The sequence below is a fragment of the Cetorhinus maximus genome, chromosome 19 (genome assembly GCF_964194155.1).
Source record: "Cetorhinus maximus chromosome 19, sCetMax3.hap1.1, whole genome shotgun sequence".
Taxonomy (NCBI): domain Eukaryota; kingdom Metazoa; phylum Chordata; class Chondrichthyes; order Lamniformes; family Cetorhinidae; genus Cetorhinus; species Cetorhinus maximus.
The window spans coordinates 75,399,917-75,418,026 of NC_135897.1; the positions used below are offsets into that span (position 1 = coordinate 75,399,917).

The 18,110-nt window shown below is 40.6% G+C and overlaps 1 protein-coding gene across 1 annotated transcript in view; it reads right to left on the reverse strand.

Annotated features, from left to right (window-relative positions):
• rasa2 (RAS p21 protein activator 2) overlaps positions 1 to 18,110 on the reverse strand; it is a 148,804-nt gene that overhangs the window by 94,085 nt on the left and 36,609 nt on the right. The window contains exon 3 of the mRNA XM_078564162.1: positions 4,087 to 4,190. Coding sequence (XP_078420288.1) covers positions 4,087 to 4,190 — 104 coding nt within the window. The remainder of the gene's footprint in view (positions 1 to 4,086; positions 4,191 to 18,110) is intronic.

Below are 18,110 nucleotides of genomic sequence, written 5' to 3' on the forward strand. Positions count from 1 at the left end.
ATTTATTGAATGAGTTACTTTAAGATTTTGGGAGACACTAGGTGTTGTGCAAACCCACGTGCATTTTTTTTTAGAAAAAGCCACCAGTAGAACAAGCTCACTTGCACAGTGTTACATGAAAGCTGCAAACAAGTTGCACCTAGTTATTTTATTTGTATTCTGAATACAAGGGGCTGCCTTATAATTGCATTCTAAGAATAAAATAGCTCAGGATTATTTACCCTCAAAATTTCTCTCCCACTTTCACAAGATTCCAGTGACCTCTATTCAACCCTGCCCCCAATAAACCAGGAACTTTCAGGGAAGATATTTTGAGCAAAGAGCCTAATCAACATCCCACAAATTCAGAGAAATTGTTTAACTTTTATATTCATGGTTTGAAGAGACATTTGTTGATCGCCTCAGTCATGATCAAACCCTTTCAGTGTGATAAAATGTGAGATAAAATCTGCAGGTTTCACCCATCAATAATTCCAGCAAAAATGTGAACGCACAATAGGATTTTGAACCGATTTATGCCCAGCAGCATCAGTTTTATTTTCCTGTTACTTTTAGGGTAGCAGGTTTTTCTAACAACTTTCAAAATGTGCACTTTGAACTGTTCCCCATTAGAGAGAAATGCCTGCCAGGAGACCTCCACCTAGCCCTCCGACAATGTTGCCTGTAACTGCATCTTCTGCTAATGCAACACTTGGCCTCGAGTCTGTCTTCACTCCCAGGAAAGAACCATAGCTTTGGTAATCTAAGAAATAAGCACAAGTCAGCTCCTAAATGATGCCAGAGTCAAACCACTGACAGTAAAGCAGTTTGCTTCACTGGCAAAAGCCATTACTCATTGGAGGGAAGAAAACTCAGGTTCCAGAATTAACACACCTAAATATTTTTGTGGAGTTTTTAAAGGCACCTTCATATTAATCATCTATCTTTGCTTTATGGCAAGATTACAACCTAAATAAAATTTGCAACTGCTTAAGAGTGCCTCAATAATGCAGCTTTGAACACATCACCACTGATAGCTGCTACTTAAACATAGGCAGTAGAAAAAGTAGAATTTTATCATTCTGTTGTATTCTATGGGTGGTTAGAAAAATCTGTACAGACAGTACAGATTTTTCTAACCACCCACAGAATACAACAGAATGATAAAATTCTACTTTTTCTACTGCCTATGTTTAAGTAGCAGCTATCAGTGGTGATGTGTTCAAAGCTGCATTATTGCATTATTGAGGCACTCTCAAGCAGTTGCAAATTTTATTTAGGTTGTAATCTTGCCATAAAGCAAAGATAGATGATTAATATGATTTTAGCAATCAATGAATAGCATCAGAGACTTTGCTATATTAAAGGAGAGCGTGAGCACCTCCTAGTTTCTGATGTGACCACCTCTCACACAGCTGTTAAGTGGACTCCATGAAGTATAAGCTTAGGGGCCACCCAGTTCCTTAACCACAAGTAACCAAACTAACACTGTGCAATACTATTTCTCCCCTGTCTTTGAAATAATTTTATTAACAACTTCTCATCATTCCATGCAGCCTACATCAGGTACCAGTCAACCTGCTATTATTATTTTCAAACTAACTGTTAGGGGGAAATAATCATCAATTTCCCATCGTGTTGCTTGTGTGGGCAATGGTCTGATCACTGCTTTGCTCCTTCCTGAACAGGACAGCTAATAAGGGATGGGCCTTGTCACCAATGCTCACATCCCACAATGAATTTTAAAAAATCATACTGGTTGCTCCAGATGAAACAGGACCTACCTGCAATCTTTATGCTTGAAAGTAAAAACATTTTTTTTTGGCTACATATAAACTTTCACACAAGGCCAATAAAGTCAACTTACACCTGGACAATAAATTCTTTAATATGTAGTATTTTGTTCATAGAGATGAATTGGGAGATCCTGAAACTCTATTTTTCTGAATGTTTTTACTCATATTTGTTAAGCTGTAACACATTAATAACCATCAATTTGATTGAAAATAGTAAAACATTGATGATTTTCACGATCCAGAATAAATGTAATTGCACCACAAAATAATTTACATAAGCAGCATTATTCACAATTAATCAGAATTCTTTTGCAATCATCCTATCCCTGCTGGATTTCACAGCTTGGTTTGCGGTATAAGCTATATATGTGGCATTTAACTCAACCTGCTCTACATATAGAATCACAAAATGGTTACAGCACAGCAGAACGGTATTCGGTCTGTCGAGTCTGTGCTGGCCCTCTGAAGAAGCAATTCACCTAGCGCCACACTCCTGCCTTTTCTTGGTAGCCCTGCAAATTTTTCTTTTTCAGAATGATCCAATTCCTTTTTGAAAGGCTCAATTGAACCTTCCTCCACCACACACAGGTCGTGCATTCAAGATCATAACCATTCGCAGTGTGAAAAGGTTTTTCCTCATGTCGCCATTGCTTCTCTTGCCAATTACCCTAAACCTGTGCCCTCTGGTTCTCGATCCTTCCACCAATTGGAAAAGTTTCTCCCCATCTTCTCTGCCCAGGCCCCTCATTTTGATTTTGAATAGCTCTATCAAATCTCCCCTCAACCTTCTCTCCTCCAAGGAGAACAATCCCAACTTCTCCAATCTATCTACGTAACTAAAGTTCCTCATCCTTAGAACCAATCTCGTAATCTTTTCTGCACCCTTGCCTTCACAAGCTTCTTAAAGTGCGGTGCCCAGAACTGGATGCAATAATCCAGTTGAGGCTGTACCAGTGTCTTATATAGGTTTAACATAACTTCCTTACTTTTGTACTCTATGCTCCTATTGATAAAGCCCAGGATACCGCATGCTTTATGAACCACTCTCTCAACCTGTCCTGCCACCTTTAATGATTTATGCACACAAACAACCAGGTCCCTCTGCTCCTGCAGCCCCTTTAGATTTGTACCCTTTATTTCATATGGTCTTTCTGCGTTCTTTATACCAAAATGAATCACTTCACATTTCTCTGCATTAAATTTAATCTGCCATGTCTGCCCATTCCACCAACCTTTCTATGTCCTTTTGAAGTTCTACACTATCCTCCTCATGGTTCACAATTTTTGTATTATCTGTTATCCAAGTTTTATATTATCTGCAAATTGTGAAATTGTGCCCTGTACACCAAGGTCTAGGCCACTAATAAAAACCTGGAAGAGCAAGGGTCCTAACATCAACTCCATTACAAACCTCCCTCAAGTCCGAAAAACAACCATTCACAACTACTCTTGGTTTTCTATCACTCAGCCAATTTCATGTCCATGTTGCTACTATCCCTTTTATTCCATGAGCTCCAACTTTGCTCACAAGTCCTTTTTACTGTACTTTATCAAATGCCTTTTGCAGGTCCATGTATGCCACATCAACAGTATTACCCCCATCGGCCCTCTCTGTTACCTCAGCAAAAAACTCAAGCAAGTTAGTTAAACATGATTTTCCCTTAACGAATCTGTGCTGGCCTTCCTTAATTAGCCCACATTTGCCCAAGCGACTATTAATTTTGTCCCAAATTATCTTTTCTAAAACCTTCCCCATCACTGAGGTTAAAATAACTGGCCTGTAGTTGCTGGGCTTATCTTTACACACTTTTTTGAGCAAAGATGCAACGTTTGCAATTCTCCGATCTTCTGGCAGCACTGTTGGGTTTAAGTGAGATTGAAAAATTATTGCCAGTGCCTCCACAATTTCCATTCTCACTTCTACAGATATCAAAGCAAACTATCCACAGAATGTCTTATGTTAAATGATAAATTATAAATAAATTTAGTATTGCAGTACATTTGCTAAAACAGTTAGGAATTTAGATTTAGTTTAAAAATAATTATTCAAGGATCACAGGAAATCCACGTTGAATTCATTTGCATTATGACTTGCAATTTCTTATCTTCATGCCAAACCCCACTAATTATCAAACGGGCAATGAGGAGGGACCAATAAACAATTCTTTATGTACCTGACCTTGGCGTTTACTAAAGGGGGCACTGGATCAGAGGGATATCATCATTCAACTGTCCCTTTGTATGCAATAAAATTGTGGAAAGGTTCAAAGCATGTGATACATGCACAGATTATGGTTACACTGCAACTTACCAAAAGGCACATCCTTCTGAAAAAAACTCTTATCATAAATATAAAAGGAGAGGTACTGGAAACTTCTAGGGATTTCAAAGTAAAAGTCTTCACCATAAAAGGGGCTGTCAAGAAAACAGAAGTTGTAACATGAGATTAATAAATTGCGGTAAGTTAACAAACATTTTAAAATTAAATTCATTGCATTGGATATAATATTCAAAATTTTATTGCTTCACCATGACATTATCCATACACAAAATATACATGAAATACATTTAATTATAACAGCAGCTCAGGAGCACATCTTCAAAAGAGAATGCAAACGGGATCAGGAGCAGCTCATTGCGATTGTCTAATAGCATTTGGGGCCTGGAAGCAAGATTGCACCGAAACTAAATCAATTTAGAATATCACAGGATGTCTCTGGGATTCAAGTCAGTTATTTCCAAAGCTAATATCTTTGGATTTCTAGCATTCAGACAGACAAGCTAAATGGAATAACCAAGGTGTACTATTTCTTGCTGAGGCCAAATATCAGGATTCCAGCAACAATGATCAACTCCCAGTATTAATGCCGCTAAATCCGGTTCACTGATACAGCATCAAATTCTCAGACCCGTTAGTTTGCCAACAGGCTAAAGGTCAAGGGTGGCAGCCTCCCAGAATTCAGAGAGACCAAACGCAAACTGGGCGACCGCTTTGCAGAACACCTGTGGTCTGTCTGCAAGAAAGACCCAAACCTCCCTGTCGCTTGCCATTTTAACACTCCACCCTGCTCTCTTGCCCACATGTCTGTCCTTGGCTTGCTGCATTGTTCCAGTGAAGCCCAACGCAAACTGGAGGACAGCACCTCATCTTCCGACTAGGCACTTTACAGCCTTCCGGACTAAATAGTGAATTCAACAACTTTAGATCTTGAACTCCCTCCCCCATCCCCACCCCCTTTCCGTTTCTTCCCCCCCCACCTTTTGTTTTTTTCCAATAATTTATATAGATTTTTCTTTTCCCACCTATTTCCATTATTTTTAAATCTATAACTGTAATGCCCTGTCAGTCTTTCCACCCCACCCCCACTAGAGCTGTACCTTGAGTGTCCTGCCATCCATTCTTAATTAGCACATTCTCTTAGATAATATCACCACCTTTTACACTATGTCTTTGTTCCTTTGTCTGTGACATCTTTTGATTATCTGCTCCTATCATTGCTTGCTTGTCCCTACAACCACCCCGCCCCAACTTCTCTCCCCCCCCCCCCCCCCCCCCCCCCCCACCTTAAACCAGCTTATATTTCTCAGTTCTGCTGAAGGGTCACGAGGACTCAAAACGTCAACTCTTTTCTTCTCCGCTGATGCTGCCAGACCTGCTGAGTTTTTCCAGGTAATTCGGTTTTTGTCCCAGAATTCAATCTAGCCAAGCAGTTCTATAAAAGCAAAGATCCTGTTATCTGTCCCCTAATGCAGTCAATCATCTTTAATGATCACAGAAGAAATCTTGTACATGTAGTCAGCATATAGCTTTGAGGTAAAAACAAAACACCAGTTCCACACCTGCCCCTTCTATAATGAATATTTTGGTTATTATGCTCACATGAACGAATTCTGCTCTTGAATTCTTGAATTAGTGGGTTCAGAAAGTTGTAGAGCCAGAACGCAGAGTAAAGAGAAGTCTGTAGGTTGACTGGATGTAAACAGCACCCACCTGAAAGTCAACCTCTGCTACATGAAGCCACAAGGTAATAATAAATAGGAGTAGGCCAATTGGCCCCTTGAGCCTGCTCCACCATTCACTAAGATCAAAGAAGGCATATGGGATACTTGCCTTTATTCGCCGAGGCATAGAATATAAAAGCGGGGAGGTTAAGCTGGAACTGTATAAAACGCTGGTTAGGCCACAGTTAAGAGTATTGCGTGCAGTTCTAGAATCCGCATTACAGGAAGGATGTGATTGCACTAGAGAGAGTGCAGAGGAGAATTACCAGGGTGTTGTCTGGGCTGGATAGTTTCAGTTGTGAGGAGAGATTGGATATGCTGGGATAAAAGCAAAAAACTGCGGATGCTGGAAATCCAAAACAAAAATAAAAATACCTGGAAAAACTCAGCAGGTCTGGTAGCATCTGTGGAGAGGAACACAATTAACGTTTCGAGTCCGTATGACTCTTCAACAGAACTAAGTAAAAATAGAAAAGAGGTGAAATATAAGCTGGTTTAAGGGGTGTGGGGGGGGGGGTGGGGGTAGAGCTGGATAGAGAGCCAGTGATAGGTGGAGATAGACTGGCTCTCTATCCAGCTCTACCCCACCCCACCCCTTTAAACCAGCTTATATTTCACCTCTTTTCTATTTTTACTTAGTTCTGTTGAAGAGCCATACGGACTCGAAACGTTAATTGTGTTCCTCTCCGCAGTTGCTGCCAGACCTGCTGAGTTTTTCCAGGTATTTTTATTTTTGTTTTGGATAGGCTGGGGTGATTTTCCCTGGAGCAGAGGAGATTGAGGGGGGACACGATTGAGGTGTATAAAATAATGAGGGGCATTGATAGGGTAGACAGGAAGGAATTTTTCCCCTTGGTGGAGGGATCAATAACCAGGGGACATAGATTTAAGGTAAGGGGCAGGAGGTTTAGAGGGGATGAGGGGAAAGATTTTTTCACCCAGAGGGTGATGGGAATCTGGTACTCGCTGCCTGAAAGGGTGGTAGAGGCAGAAACCTTCATAACATTTAAGTAGTATTTGGATGTGCACTTGCGATGCCATGGTATACAAGGCTATGGGCCCAGTGCTGGAAAATGGGATTAGAATAGTTAGGTACTTGTTTGATTGGAGCAGACTCGATGAGCCTTTTTCTGTGCTGTAGACCTCTATGGCTCAATAACTCTTCCCCTGTCAATGAGATCACTTCTCATTCTTCTAAATTCCAATGAGTACAGGCCCAACCTGCTCAACATTTCCTCACAAAATAACCCTCACATCTCAGGAGTCAGCCTAGTGAACCTTCTCAGAACTTCCAATGCAAGTATATCTCTCCTTAAGAAAGGGGACCATAACTGTACACAGTACTCCAGGTGAAGTCTCACCAGCACCCCATATAGTTGTAGCAAGACTTCCCTACTTTTATAATTCAACTCCCTTGTAATAAAGGGTAACATTTGTTTTGTCTTCCTAATTACTTGCTGTACTTTCATGCTAACTTTTTGTGATTCATGTAAAAGAACACCTAGATCCCGCTGTCCCGCAGCATTCTGCTGTCTCTCCATTTAAACCATATTCTGCCTTTATATTCTACCTGCCATAGTGAACAACCTCACATTTGCCCACATTATACTCCATCTGCCAAATTTTTGCCCAGTCACTTCACCTATCTACATCCCTTCGCAAGCTCTATCCTCGCGTCTTGCTTTCCTACCTATCTTTGTATCAGCATCAAATATGGCTGCATTAGAGTTGGTCCCTTCATTCAAGTCATTAACACAGATCATGACTAGTTGAGGCCCCAGCACAGATCCCTGTGGCACTCCATTAGTTAGCGTTTCCCAACCTGAAAATCACCATTTATCCTAACTGTTTTCTGTTGTTTAGGCAGTCCTCTATCTATGCTAATATACTACCCCCAACATCATGAGCTCTTTTCTTGCACAGTAACCTTATCACTTGGTATTATCGAATACCTTCTGGAAATCCGAATACACACGACGTCTATTGTTGCCCTTGATGCACCCTGCCTGAACTTTAAGAAATTAGTCAAACACAATTTCACTATCATAAAATTGTAATACTCTGCCTGAATGTATTATTTTCTAAATGTCTTGTTACTACCTCTTTAATAATGGATTCTAGCATTTTAACAATGACATATTTTAGGCTAACTAGCCTATGGTTTCTGTCTCCCTCCTATCTGGAGTAGATGTGTTATATTTGTGGCTTTCCAATCCACTGGGACCTTTCTAGAGCCTAGGGAATTCTGGAAGATTACAACCAATGCATCCACTATCTCCATAGCCACTTGTTTTAAGACCCTAGGATGCAACCATCAGGTCCAGGAGACTTGTCCACCTTTGGCTCCATTAGTTTTCCCAGTACTTATTCCTCCCTCCCTTTTGCCTCGATTTTCTATTAATCTTGGGTTGCTTTTTGTGCCTTCTACTGCCAAGTTGTCAATTATCTTCACAAAAGGTTTAAGAGATGGACTGGTTCATCTAATACCCCATACACGAAAACAAATAAAACACAGCTATTGAGCAACTGTGGCTTACTACCGCTTCCACTTCTTGCATAAGCTCTATGTGAACAACTATTGGTCAAAACATAAACGGTGATGTAGGGCTGCACTGCATGTTTCCAAATGACGGGGAATTACTTCCACATATATTTTCACAAGACAGCCACGGCCTGAAAAGGCAAAAAATATATCAAACTAAAATTGATATATAAACAGAATTACGCTTTTGCACAATAGAAGGCAGCACATAAATGACAATGAACAATACTGGAATGAAGGTCACAGTTCTGACCACTGGTTCTGAAAACTCACGAGGGGCGAGGCCTTCAGTGGGTTACTAGATTACTAATACAAAAGCAAAATATTGCAGATGCTGGAAATCAGAATTCTGATGAAAGGTCAGCAGCCTGAAACATTATCTCAGTTTCTCTCTCCACATATGCTGCCCAAGCAGCTGAGCTTTGTCAACATTTTCTGGTTACCAGATTGCATCAGTTATGGATAAGCATTGTAAGCTACAGTTCTCATAACATGATTAAATTAATTTCATTAAAATACAATGTTAATTTTTAAATTGCAATTATTAATTACACAGAAGACTCAACAAATCCCTACTCTCATAACCAGAGAGGTTTAATAATTTTTGAGTACGCGAAGGGGGCCTTTAAAAGTCATGGTTGGCATTCATGTCACTTTTAAGATATAACAAATTAGCTGTATAAATTTTTTAAAATAAATTAACAAGCTAATCAGTGTAAGCTTGTTTTGTGCCAACATTACGCACCGATAATCCTGCTGGTCTATTTAATTCACTTTATTACAGGGTGATAATTTTATGCAAACGTATGCTGACAAAACACAATTAGGCACCGAAAGGCAACGCTGTGACCTTTCCTGAGTGATACATTGGCTCTCCCAGCAATGTCATCTGACATCTGCATCCAGCTGGTGAGATATCAGGTTTGTTAGAGAGATGTTTGTGGTCCAACAGGTGGAATATGCAATCTGCTTAAACCTCATTCAAAGCTACATGCACTGCCTTTGAACAGATGTTGAACCAGACAGGCCCAAGTTCACCAGTGCAGTCAGGTGGACAGAAATTATCAGAAGTCGTAGTGTTAAGGACAGGAATGGCATTTAAAAAAAACTTGCATTTATATAGTCACTTCCACAACCTCAAGACATCCCAAAGCACTTTATATCCAATGAAATACTTTAGAAGTGCAGTCACTGTTCCAATTTAGGAAACATGGCAAGGTCCCACAAACAGCAATGAAGATAAATGACCAAATCCTGTGGGGTTTTTTCTAAACTCTGTTGGTTGAAATATAATATTGGTAAAAACACTAGGGAAAGCTTGCTTGCACTCTTCAAATAGCTCCGTGAGATCTTTCATATCCATCCAAAAGGGCAAATGGGACCTTAGTTTAGCTTCTCAACCTAAAGTTTGCACTCAAAAGTGCAGCATGTCAGTGAAGTGTTAGCCTATATTATATGCTCAAATTTTTGGTTGGGGCTTGAACCTACAACTTTCTAACTCAGGAGCGCGTGTGCTACTATTGAGCCACTGTTGACACTTTTAACATCCCATTCTCAGGTCAACTTAACAGGTTCCAAGACAGAAGAAATGTTTCCTAGTTGGATCTGCCCTTAAGTTAGCTTGGTCTGACAGAAACTGGTAGCTGTTTGTGTGCATGGGTCAGGATAGCATGATGAACCGGAACAGATGATGCACTACGCCACAGGAAGGAAATGGACACATTTCTCATAATTCCAGGCCTACTGCACTGTCAGCTACTACCACAATTCATTTAAAGGCATATTGTTTTTCTTACAATTGCATTCCCATGAAATTATAGGGTGAAGGGGTAACGAAGAAACATATAAATCATTAAAAGATTTATAGCACAGGAGGTGGCAATTTTGGACGTTCATGCCTGTGTCAGCTAAAAAAACAGCTATCCAATCTAATCCCACTTTCTAGCTCTAGCTTCATACCCGTGGGTTACAACGCCTCAAGTGTGCATCCATTTGCTTTTTAAATGTGATAAAGGTTTCTGCCTCTACCACCCTTTCAGGCAGTGAGTTCGAGACCTCATCCAGACTCTGGCTTAAAGAATTCTCTCTCAACTCCCATCTAATTCTTCCGCCAATTATTTTAAATTTATGCTCCTTGGTTATTGACCTCGCTGCAAATGGAAATAGGTCCTTCCTATCCACTTGATCTATGTCCCTCAATTTCATACGCCACAATTAAATCTCCCCTCAGCCTCATCTGTTCAAAGAAAACAAATTCAGTCTATCCAATCTTTCCTCATAGCTAAAATTCTCTATTCTTGCAATATCCTTGCAAATCTCTTCTGTACCCTCTCTAGTGTGATTACATTCTTTATATAATGCAGTGACCGGAATTGCATACAGTACTCTAACTGCAGGCTGGGTGTTCTATATAGTTCTAGCTCCCTGCTCTTATATTCTAGTCCTGGGGCAATGAAGGAAGGTATCCCATATGCCTTCTTGACCACCTTATCTACTTATACTGTTACTTTCAGGGATCTGTAGACATACATCAAGGTCCCTCTTGTTCCTCTACACTTCTCAGAATCCTACTATTTATAGTGCATTCCCTTGCCTTGTTTATCCTCCTCAAATATATTACTGCACATTTCACTGGATTGAATTCCATTTGTCACTTTTCTGCCCACCCGAGCTGTCCACTGATTTTTTCCTGCAGTCTACAGCTTTCTTCATCACTATCAATCACACAGCCAATTTTCGTACAAAATGCAAGCTTCTTAATCATGTCCTCTACATTTAAGTCTAAATCATGATATTTACCATGAACAGCAAGGGATCCAGCACCGAGCCCTGTAGGGCCCCACTGGAAACAGCCTTCCAGTCACAAAAACACCTATTGATCATAACCTTTTGCTTCTTGCCACTGAGTCAATTTTGGATCCAACATACCACCTTCCCTTGGATCACAGGAGTTTTAAACTTATTGATCAGTCTGTCATGTGGGACCTTGACAAAAACCTTGCTAAAATCCATGTAGACTACATCAAACACACTGCCCTCATTGGCCCTCCTTACTTCCTCAAAAATTTCAAATCAAGTTGGTCAGGCATGATCTTAGTCAGACAACTTCTGATCAAAATTTTCAAGGTACAAAGGGGAACAGAGAATGTAGATAGAGAGAAACTATTTCCACTGGATGGATTGTGTAAGACTACTAGGAAGCATAGTCCAAAAATTAGAACCATTCCTTTCAGGAGTGAAATTAGGAAACACTCAAGACACACAAAGGGTGATAGAAGTTTAGAACACTTTTCCATCTATAGCACATGATGCTGAATAAATTGTTAATTCTAAATCTGAGATTGATAGATTTTTATTAACCCAAGGTATTAAGGGATATGGGGCAAAGCTGGGAATATAAAGTTAGATCACAGATCAGTTATGATCTCAGGTGGGAGCTGTACAAGCCAGACAGTCTACACCTGAACAGCACTGGGGCAAATATCCTCACAGGGAGATTTGCTAGTGCTGTTGGGGGTCGTGGTTTAAACTAGATTGGCAGGGGGCTGGGAACCTGAGGGCAAATTCAGAGCAGGGAACAGGAGATGGAGAATTAGTGAATGATTCTGTAAGGCAGAAGCAGCACAGGTTAAAAAGTACACAGCACGGGAATTTGGCAGTGTTAAAGGGTGTATATGTAAATGCAAGGAGTATAGCAAATAAAGCCAATGAGCTGAGGGCACTGATAGATACATGGCAGCATGATATCATCATTATAACGGAAACTTAACTTAAAGAGGGGCAAAAATGGCAGCTCAACATCCCTGGATAGAGAGTTTTCAGGCAGGATAGGGAAAAGGATAAAAAAGGCAGGGATGTAGCATTATTGGTTAAAGAAACAATTATAACTGTGAGGAGGGATAATATACTAAATGAAGCACCAAATGGGGCCATACGGATTGAGCTCAGAAGTAAAAAAGGGGCAACCACACTGCTAGGAGTGTACCACAGGCCGCCAAATAGTGGAAGGGAGTTAGAAGAGCAAATATGTAGACAAACTTCTGAGTGCAAAAACAAGAGAGCAGTAAAAGTTGGAGACTTTAACTACCCTAATATCAATTGGGATACAAACAGTGTGAAGGGCACAAAATTGATGAACTGCATTCAAGAAAACTTCTTCAGCCAGCATGTAACAAGCCCAATGAGAGGGGGCACACTTCTAGATTTAATCTTAGGAAATGAAGTTGGGCAAGTGGATGAAGTAGCAGTGGGGGGCCATTTTGGAGATAGTGGCCATAATGCAGTTAGTTTTGGCGTCATTATGTAAAGGAACTAAGTTAGAACAGGAGTAAAAGTTCTAAATTGGGAGAAGACAAATTTTACAAAGCTAAGAGATGAACTGGCGACAGTGGACTGGATACAGCTACTAGAAGGGAAAACAGAGGAAGGTATTCAAAAGCAAGATTCTATGGGCAGGGTATAGACATGACCCCACAAAGAAAAAGGGTGGTATTGCCAAATCTAGGGCACTTTGGTTATTCAGAAGCATACAGGGTAAGATAAAGCAGAAAAAGACAGCTTATGACGGTCACAAAAGCTTAATACTGTAGAAAGTACATGGGTGAAGAAAGAAAGGAAACCAGGAAAGCAAAGAAGATATGAAAAAATATTGGCAGGTAAAAATCAAAGAAAACCCAAAGATGTTTTACCAGTACATTAAGAGCAAGAGGACAACTAGGAAAAGGATAGGATCTATCAGAGATATACATGGTAATTTTGCATTGATGCGGAAGATGTGGGCAGGGTTCTCAATGAGTACTTTGTCTTCACGAAGGAGAGAGATAATCCAGACATTCTAGTTAAAGATGAAGAGTGCAAGATATTAGATACAATAAGCATAGAGAGAGAAAATACTGGAGGGATTGGCATCCTTGAAGGTGGATAAATCACCCAGCCCAGATGGATTGTATCCCAGGTTGTTAAAGGAAGCCAGGAAGGAAATAGTGGATGCTCTGAGGATTGTTTCCCAATCCTCACTGGATACAGGTGAGGTACCAGAGAATTAGAGGTCTGCAAACGTTGTACCCATATTTAAAAAGGGTGCGAATGATAGGCCAGAAAGTTATTGGCTAGTCAGTCTGACTTCAGTGGTGGGCAAATTATTGAAATCAATTCTGAGAGACAGGATAAACTATTACTTAGAAAGGCACAGATTTATCAGGGATAGTCAGCATGGTTTTGTTGGGGGAAGATCGTGTCTTACTAACTTAATAGAATTTTTTGAGAAAGTAACAAGAAGGATTGATGAGGGCAGTGCAGTGGATGTTGTCTACATGGATTTTAGTAAGGCATTTGACATGGTCGCACATGGCAGACTGGTCAGAAAAGTGAGATCCCATGGGATACAGGGGAAGGTGGCAAGTTGGATCCAAAATTGGCTTAGTGACAGGAAACAAAAGGCAATGGTCGACGGATGTTTTTGTAAATGGAAAGCAGTTTCCAGTGGCATTCCACAGGGCTGAGTGTTGGGGGCCTTGCTGTTTGTCATATACATTAATGATTTGGACTTAAATGTGATTTGGAAATTTGTAGGTGAAACAAAAATTGGCTGTGTAGTTGACAGTGAAGAGAGGATAGCTGTTGTCTCCAGGATATCATCAATAGTTTGGCTGAGTGGGTGGAAAAGTGGCAAATAGAACTTTTTTTTAATATTCATTCATGGGATGTGGGCATCACTGGCTAGGCCAGCATATATTGCCCATCCTTAAATGCCCTCTGAACAGGGGCAATTAGGAGTCAACCACATTGCTGTGGGTCTGAAGGTCTGGAGTCACATGTAGGCTAGATCAGGTAAGGGCAACAGGTTTCCTTCCCTAAAGGGCATTAGTGAACCAGGTGGGTTTTCATAACAATCAGCAATGGTTTCATGGCCGTCATCAGACTTTTAATTCCAGATGAATTTATTGAAGTCAAATTTTACCATCTGCCACAGTGGGATATTGAGAGGGTTTCAGGAAGTGAGACACACTGGAGTGCATGTCCACAGGTTTCCCTGAAGGTGGCATGACAGGCAGAGAAGGCAAAGAAAGCATATGGAATGTTTTCCTTTTTGGACAAGGTATTGAATGTCAAAGCAGGGATGTAATACTGGAACTGTGTAAAACGCTGGTTAGGCAGCAGCTGGAATTTTGTGTACAGTTCTGGTCACCACATTACAGGAAGGACATCATTGCTCTGGAGAGAGTACAGAGGTTTACAAGAATGTTGCCAGGGCTTGAAAATTGGATCCATGAAGAAAGATTGGATAGGCTAGGGTTAGAACAGAGGAGGCTAAGGGATGATCTAATTGAGTTGTACAAAATTATGAGGGGCAAGGATAGGGTAGACAGGAAAGACCTATTTTCCCTAGCTGAGGGGTCAATTACCAGGGGCATAGAATTAAGGAGTGGTAGGAAAAGCTACTTCACCCACAGGGCGGTGGGCATGTGGAATTCACTGCCTAAATTTGTGGTTGAGGCTGAAACACCCAACTCATTTAAAAGGTATCTGGATATGCACCTGAAGTGCTGTAGCTGCATAGCTAAGGACCAAGTGCAGGAAAGTGGGATTAAAAATGAGCGGCTAGCTTCTTTATTCTCTTTTAATGGCCGGCGCAGACACAATGGGCTGAATGGCCTCTTTTGTGCTGCAAATTTTCTGTGGTTCTATGGCCTGATTTAATGGCGGAACAGGTTCAAGGGGTTGAATAGTTTAAAAGCAAAAAACTGCGGATGCTGGAAATCCAAAACAAAAACACCTGGAAAAACTCAGCAGGTCTGACAGCAACTGCGGAGAGAAATACAGTTAACGTTTCGAGTCCGTATGACTCTTTACCAGAAGTTCTGGTGAAGAGTCATACAGGCTTGAAACATTAACTGTATTCCTCTCCACAGATGTTGTCAAACTGCTGAGTTTTTCCAGGTGTTTTTGTTGTGTTGAATAGTTTAACCTTGTATGTTCCCATCTTCCTAATGCTAAACTCAGGTCGACCAATATTCACAACATTTAGAAAGTTAATTACAACACTCAGAGCAGTTTCTTAATAGGTTTATTGGAGTAAATAATTCAGCCCCTTGTAAAACAAGTTTAACAGCGGAGTCAAAAGCTCATTTTTTTTAAAAATTGAAGATTGCAGCACAAACAGGTATAGTGAAGCACTTTGAATATAAAACATCCGGCAATTAATATAATTTTTTTTCAAAAATTATCTTGAAGGACAGGTTTGAAATGTTCGATCTTTTTCTCTTCCCATCCTTAAAATCAATGCCTTCATCGATATGCTCTTCTTGTTTAAATTGACAGTAACAGGACAATGGTTTGGCAATGTTACATTGGAAAACACAACCGGGGGAAATGAAAGGGAAGAAAAGGAGAAGTTCATTGACTATCTCCTTCCCCATATGCTGCTGCATTGGTTAGGAATGCAGCACTGTCTACTTTGTGGCAATATCCATCAATACCTCACGCACTTACTTATTCAAAAATCAACCAAGAGATGTAAATGAACTAGTTAGAATAACCTTCAGGATTTTATCCTCAAAGCAGTTTTGGAAGGCCCAACAACCGTGCTAGAATTCAAACTGGGAATACCAGCAGATGGGTTAAACATTCTAATCTTTTTCACTCCAATATTTTGTTTACGCTGATTCAATTTTTATTTTGCTCACCCCTCTGCCCCAATCATTCATACAGCTTCCAACTGGACAATTCAAACCTTTGCCAATTCTAGAAGGGTTAAATCCCCCCTCTCAGTTTCTTACCCTCTTAAGAGCAGAGAGCCAGCGGCTCAGCCAAGATCAGGAAATCAAATGACAATTTGAGGTACAAACCACAAAAAGTTCAATAAGAAAATTACTGACACTTCTCTGTCACAGAACCACATCAGGTTTGAACATTCTGTTGACTCAACAAGTCTTCATGAATAGTCTGAGCCCTTGGCACATATATGGGATCAGAACGTTGAAGTGACTTGCTCAATTAACATTTTCTCATTTAATGATGCACAAGGCTGAACAGCTAACAATCACACTGCATCAGTCAATTCCACTCACTAAAAGGAGTTACAAAAATAATCTCAATTTCAACTGCAGGGAGTACTGCTCCTCAGTTTACAATCTTGGCATCATATTTAACCTGGATATGAGCTTCCAATATATATCTGCCCTACTGACAAGAACACCTACTTCCACCTCTGAAATATTGCTCAACTCTGCCCCTGCCCATCTGCTGTTGAAACCCTCAGTCACATCTTTGTTAGACCTAGACTTGACTATTCCAATGCTCTCTTGGTCAGCCTTCTAGCTTCCATGCTTCCAACTTGAGCTCAGGCTCCCAGTATCCTAACTTGCACCACATCGTGCTCACCCATCACCCCCATGTTCACTGATCTGTATTGGCTGCTGGTTCAGCAACAGCTCAATTTTAAAATGCTGATCCGTGTTTTCAAATCCCTCTAAGGCCTTGCCCATTACTACCACTGTAATCTCCTTCAGTCCAACAACCCTCTACGATTTCTTCCATCCCCTAATTCAGGCCTCTTTTGTAGCTCCTATTTTAATCATTCCAGCACTGACAGCTGTGCCTTTGGATGCCTAGGTCCCAAGCTCTGGAATTCACTCCCCAAACCTCTCCCTGTCTCTCTAGCTCTCTCTTTTCCTTTAAGATGCTCCTTAAAACCAGCCTCTTGGACCACATTTTTAGTCATCAGTCCTAATATCTCATCCTGTTGACGATCTTCAATGTCAAATTTTATTTGATAATGCTCCAGCGAAGCGCCTTGAGACGATTTACTACATCAGAGGCACTACATAAATGCAAGCTGCTGTTGTCATGCAATATTTGCTCACTTTACAAACAAAGAGAAAAAACACAATGAAAAACTCAACCACCAATGCCAAGGGGTAGGGATGATTGATGTGTCCTCCTCCCTCTCTCAAAGAGTTTGGCATGGGTATGTAATCTTCCAAATCTGAAAATTGCTTCAATGGCTCCAACTTTGGTTTGGATGCAGCTCTATTCACAACTGTATTTGATTATCTTTAGTGTTAGCACTAACATAAATTGTGTCTCACACTACTAGGGCTCTAGGATGCAGAGCACAGGAAAATAAATTCGAGAACATGTACTTATCCAAAAGGGGGAAAAAAGGAAGAGGAAGGGGGGAATGGGAAAAAATAGTACGCATTAGAAGGCCTGTCACCCTTGGTTATATGGTTGTGCATTTCCCAACAGTGAATCAGGACCCAAGATTAGATCTCCAGCGTGTCCCTTAGCTGTGGGTGATTTGCAACAGCAAAAAGACTAATGATTGGGAAATTACAAGAGGATATTCCAAGGACAGTTAGTTATGAAAGTTAAAACACAGAGATAAAAACAAAAAACTGTGGATGCTGGAAATCCAAAACAAAAACAGAATCAGAAATACCTGGAAAAACTCAGCAGGTCTGGCAGCATCGGTGGAGAAGAGCAGAGCAGACCAGTTCTGTTGAAGGGTCATGAGGACTCGAAACGTCAACTGTGCTCTTCTCCGCCAATGTTGCCAGACCTGCTGAGTTTTTCCAGGTATTTCTGTTTCTGTTTTTGTTTTAGTTATGAAGATTGTAGGGCTGGAGGAGAAGCTAGAGATAGAGAGAGATGGATTTGAATACAAGGATGAGAATTCAAGGCAATGCCAGACCAGGAACCAATTATTGGTTAGTGAGCACAAGAGTGGAGTAGATGGGATTTGGTGCAAGTTAAGATACTGACATCAGAGCTTTGAAAATCCAAAATTT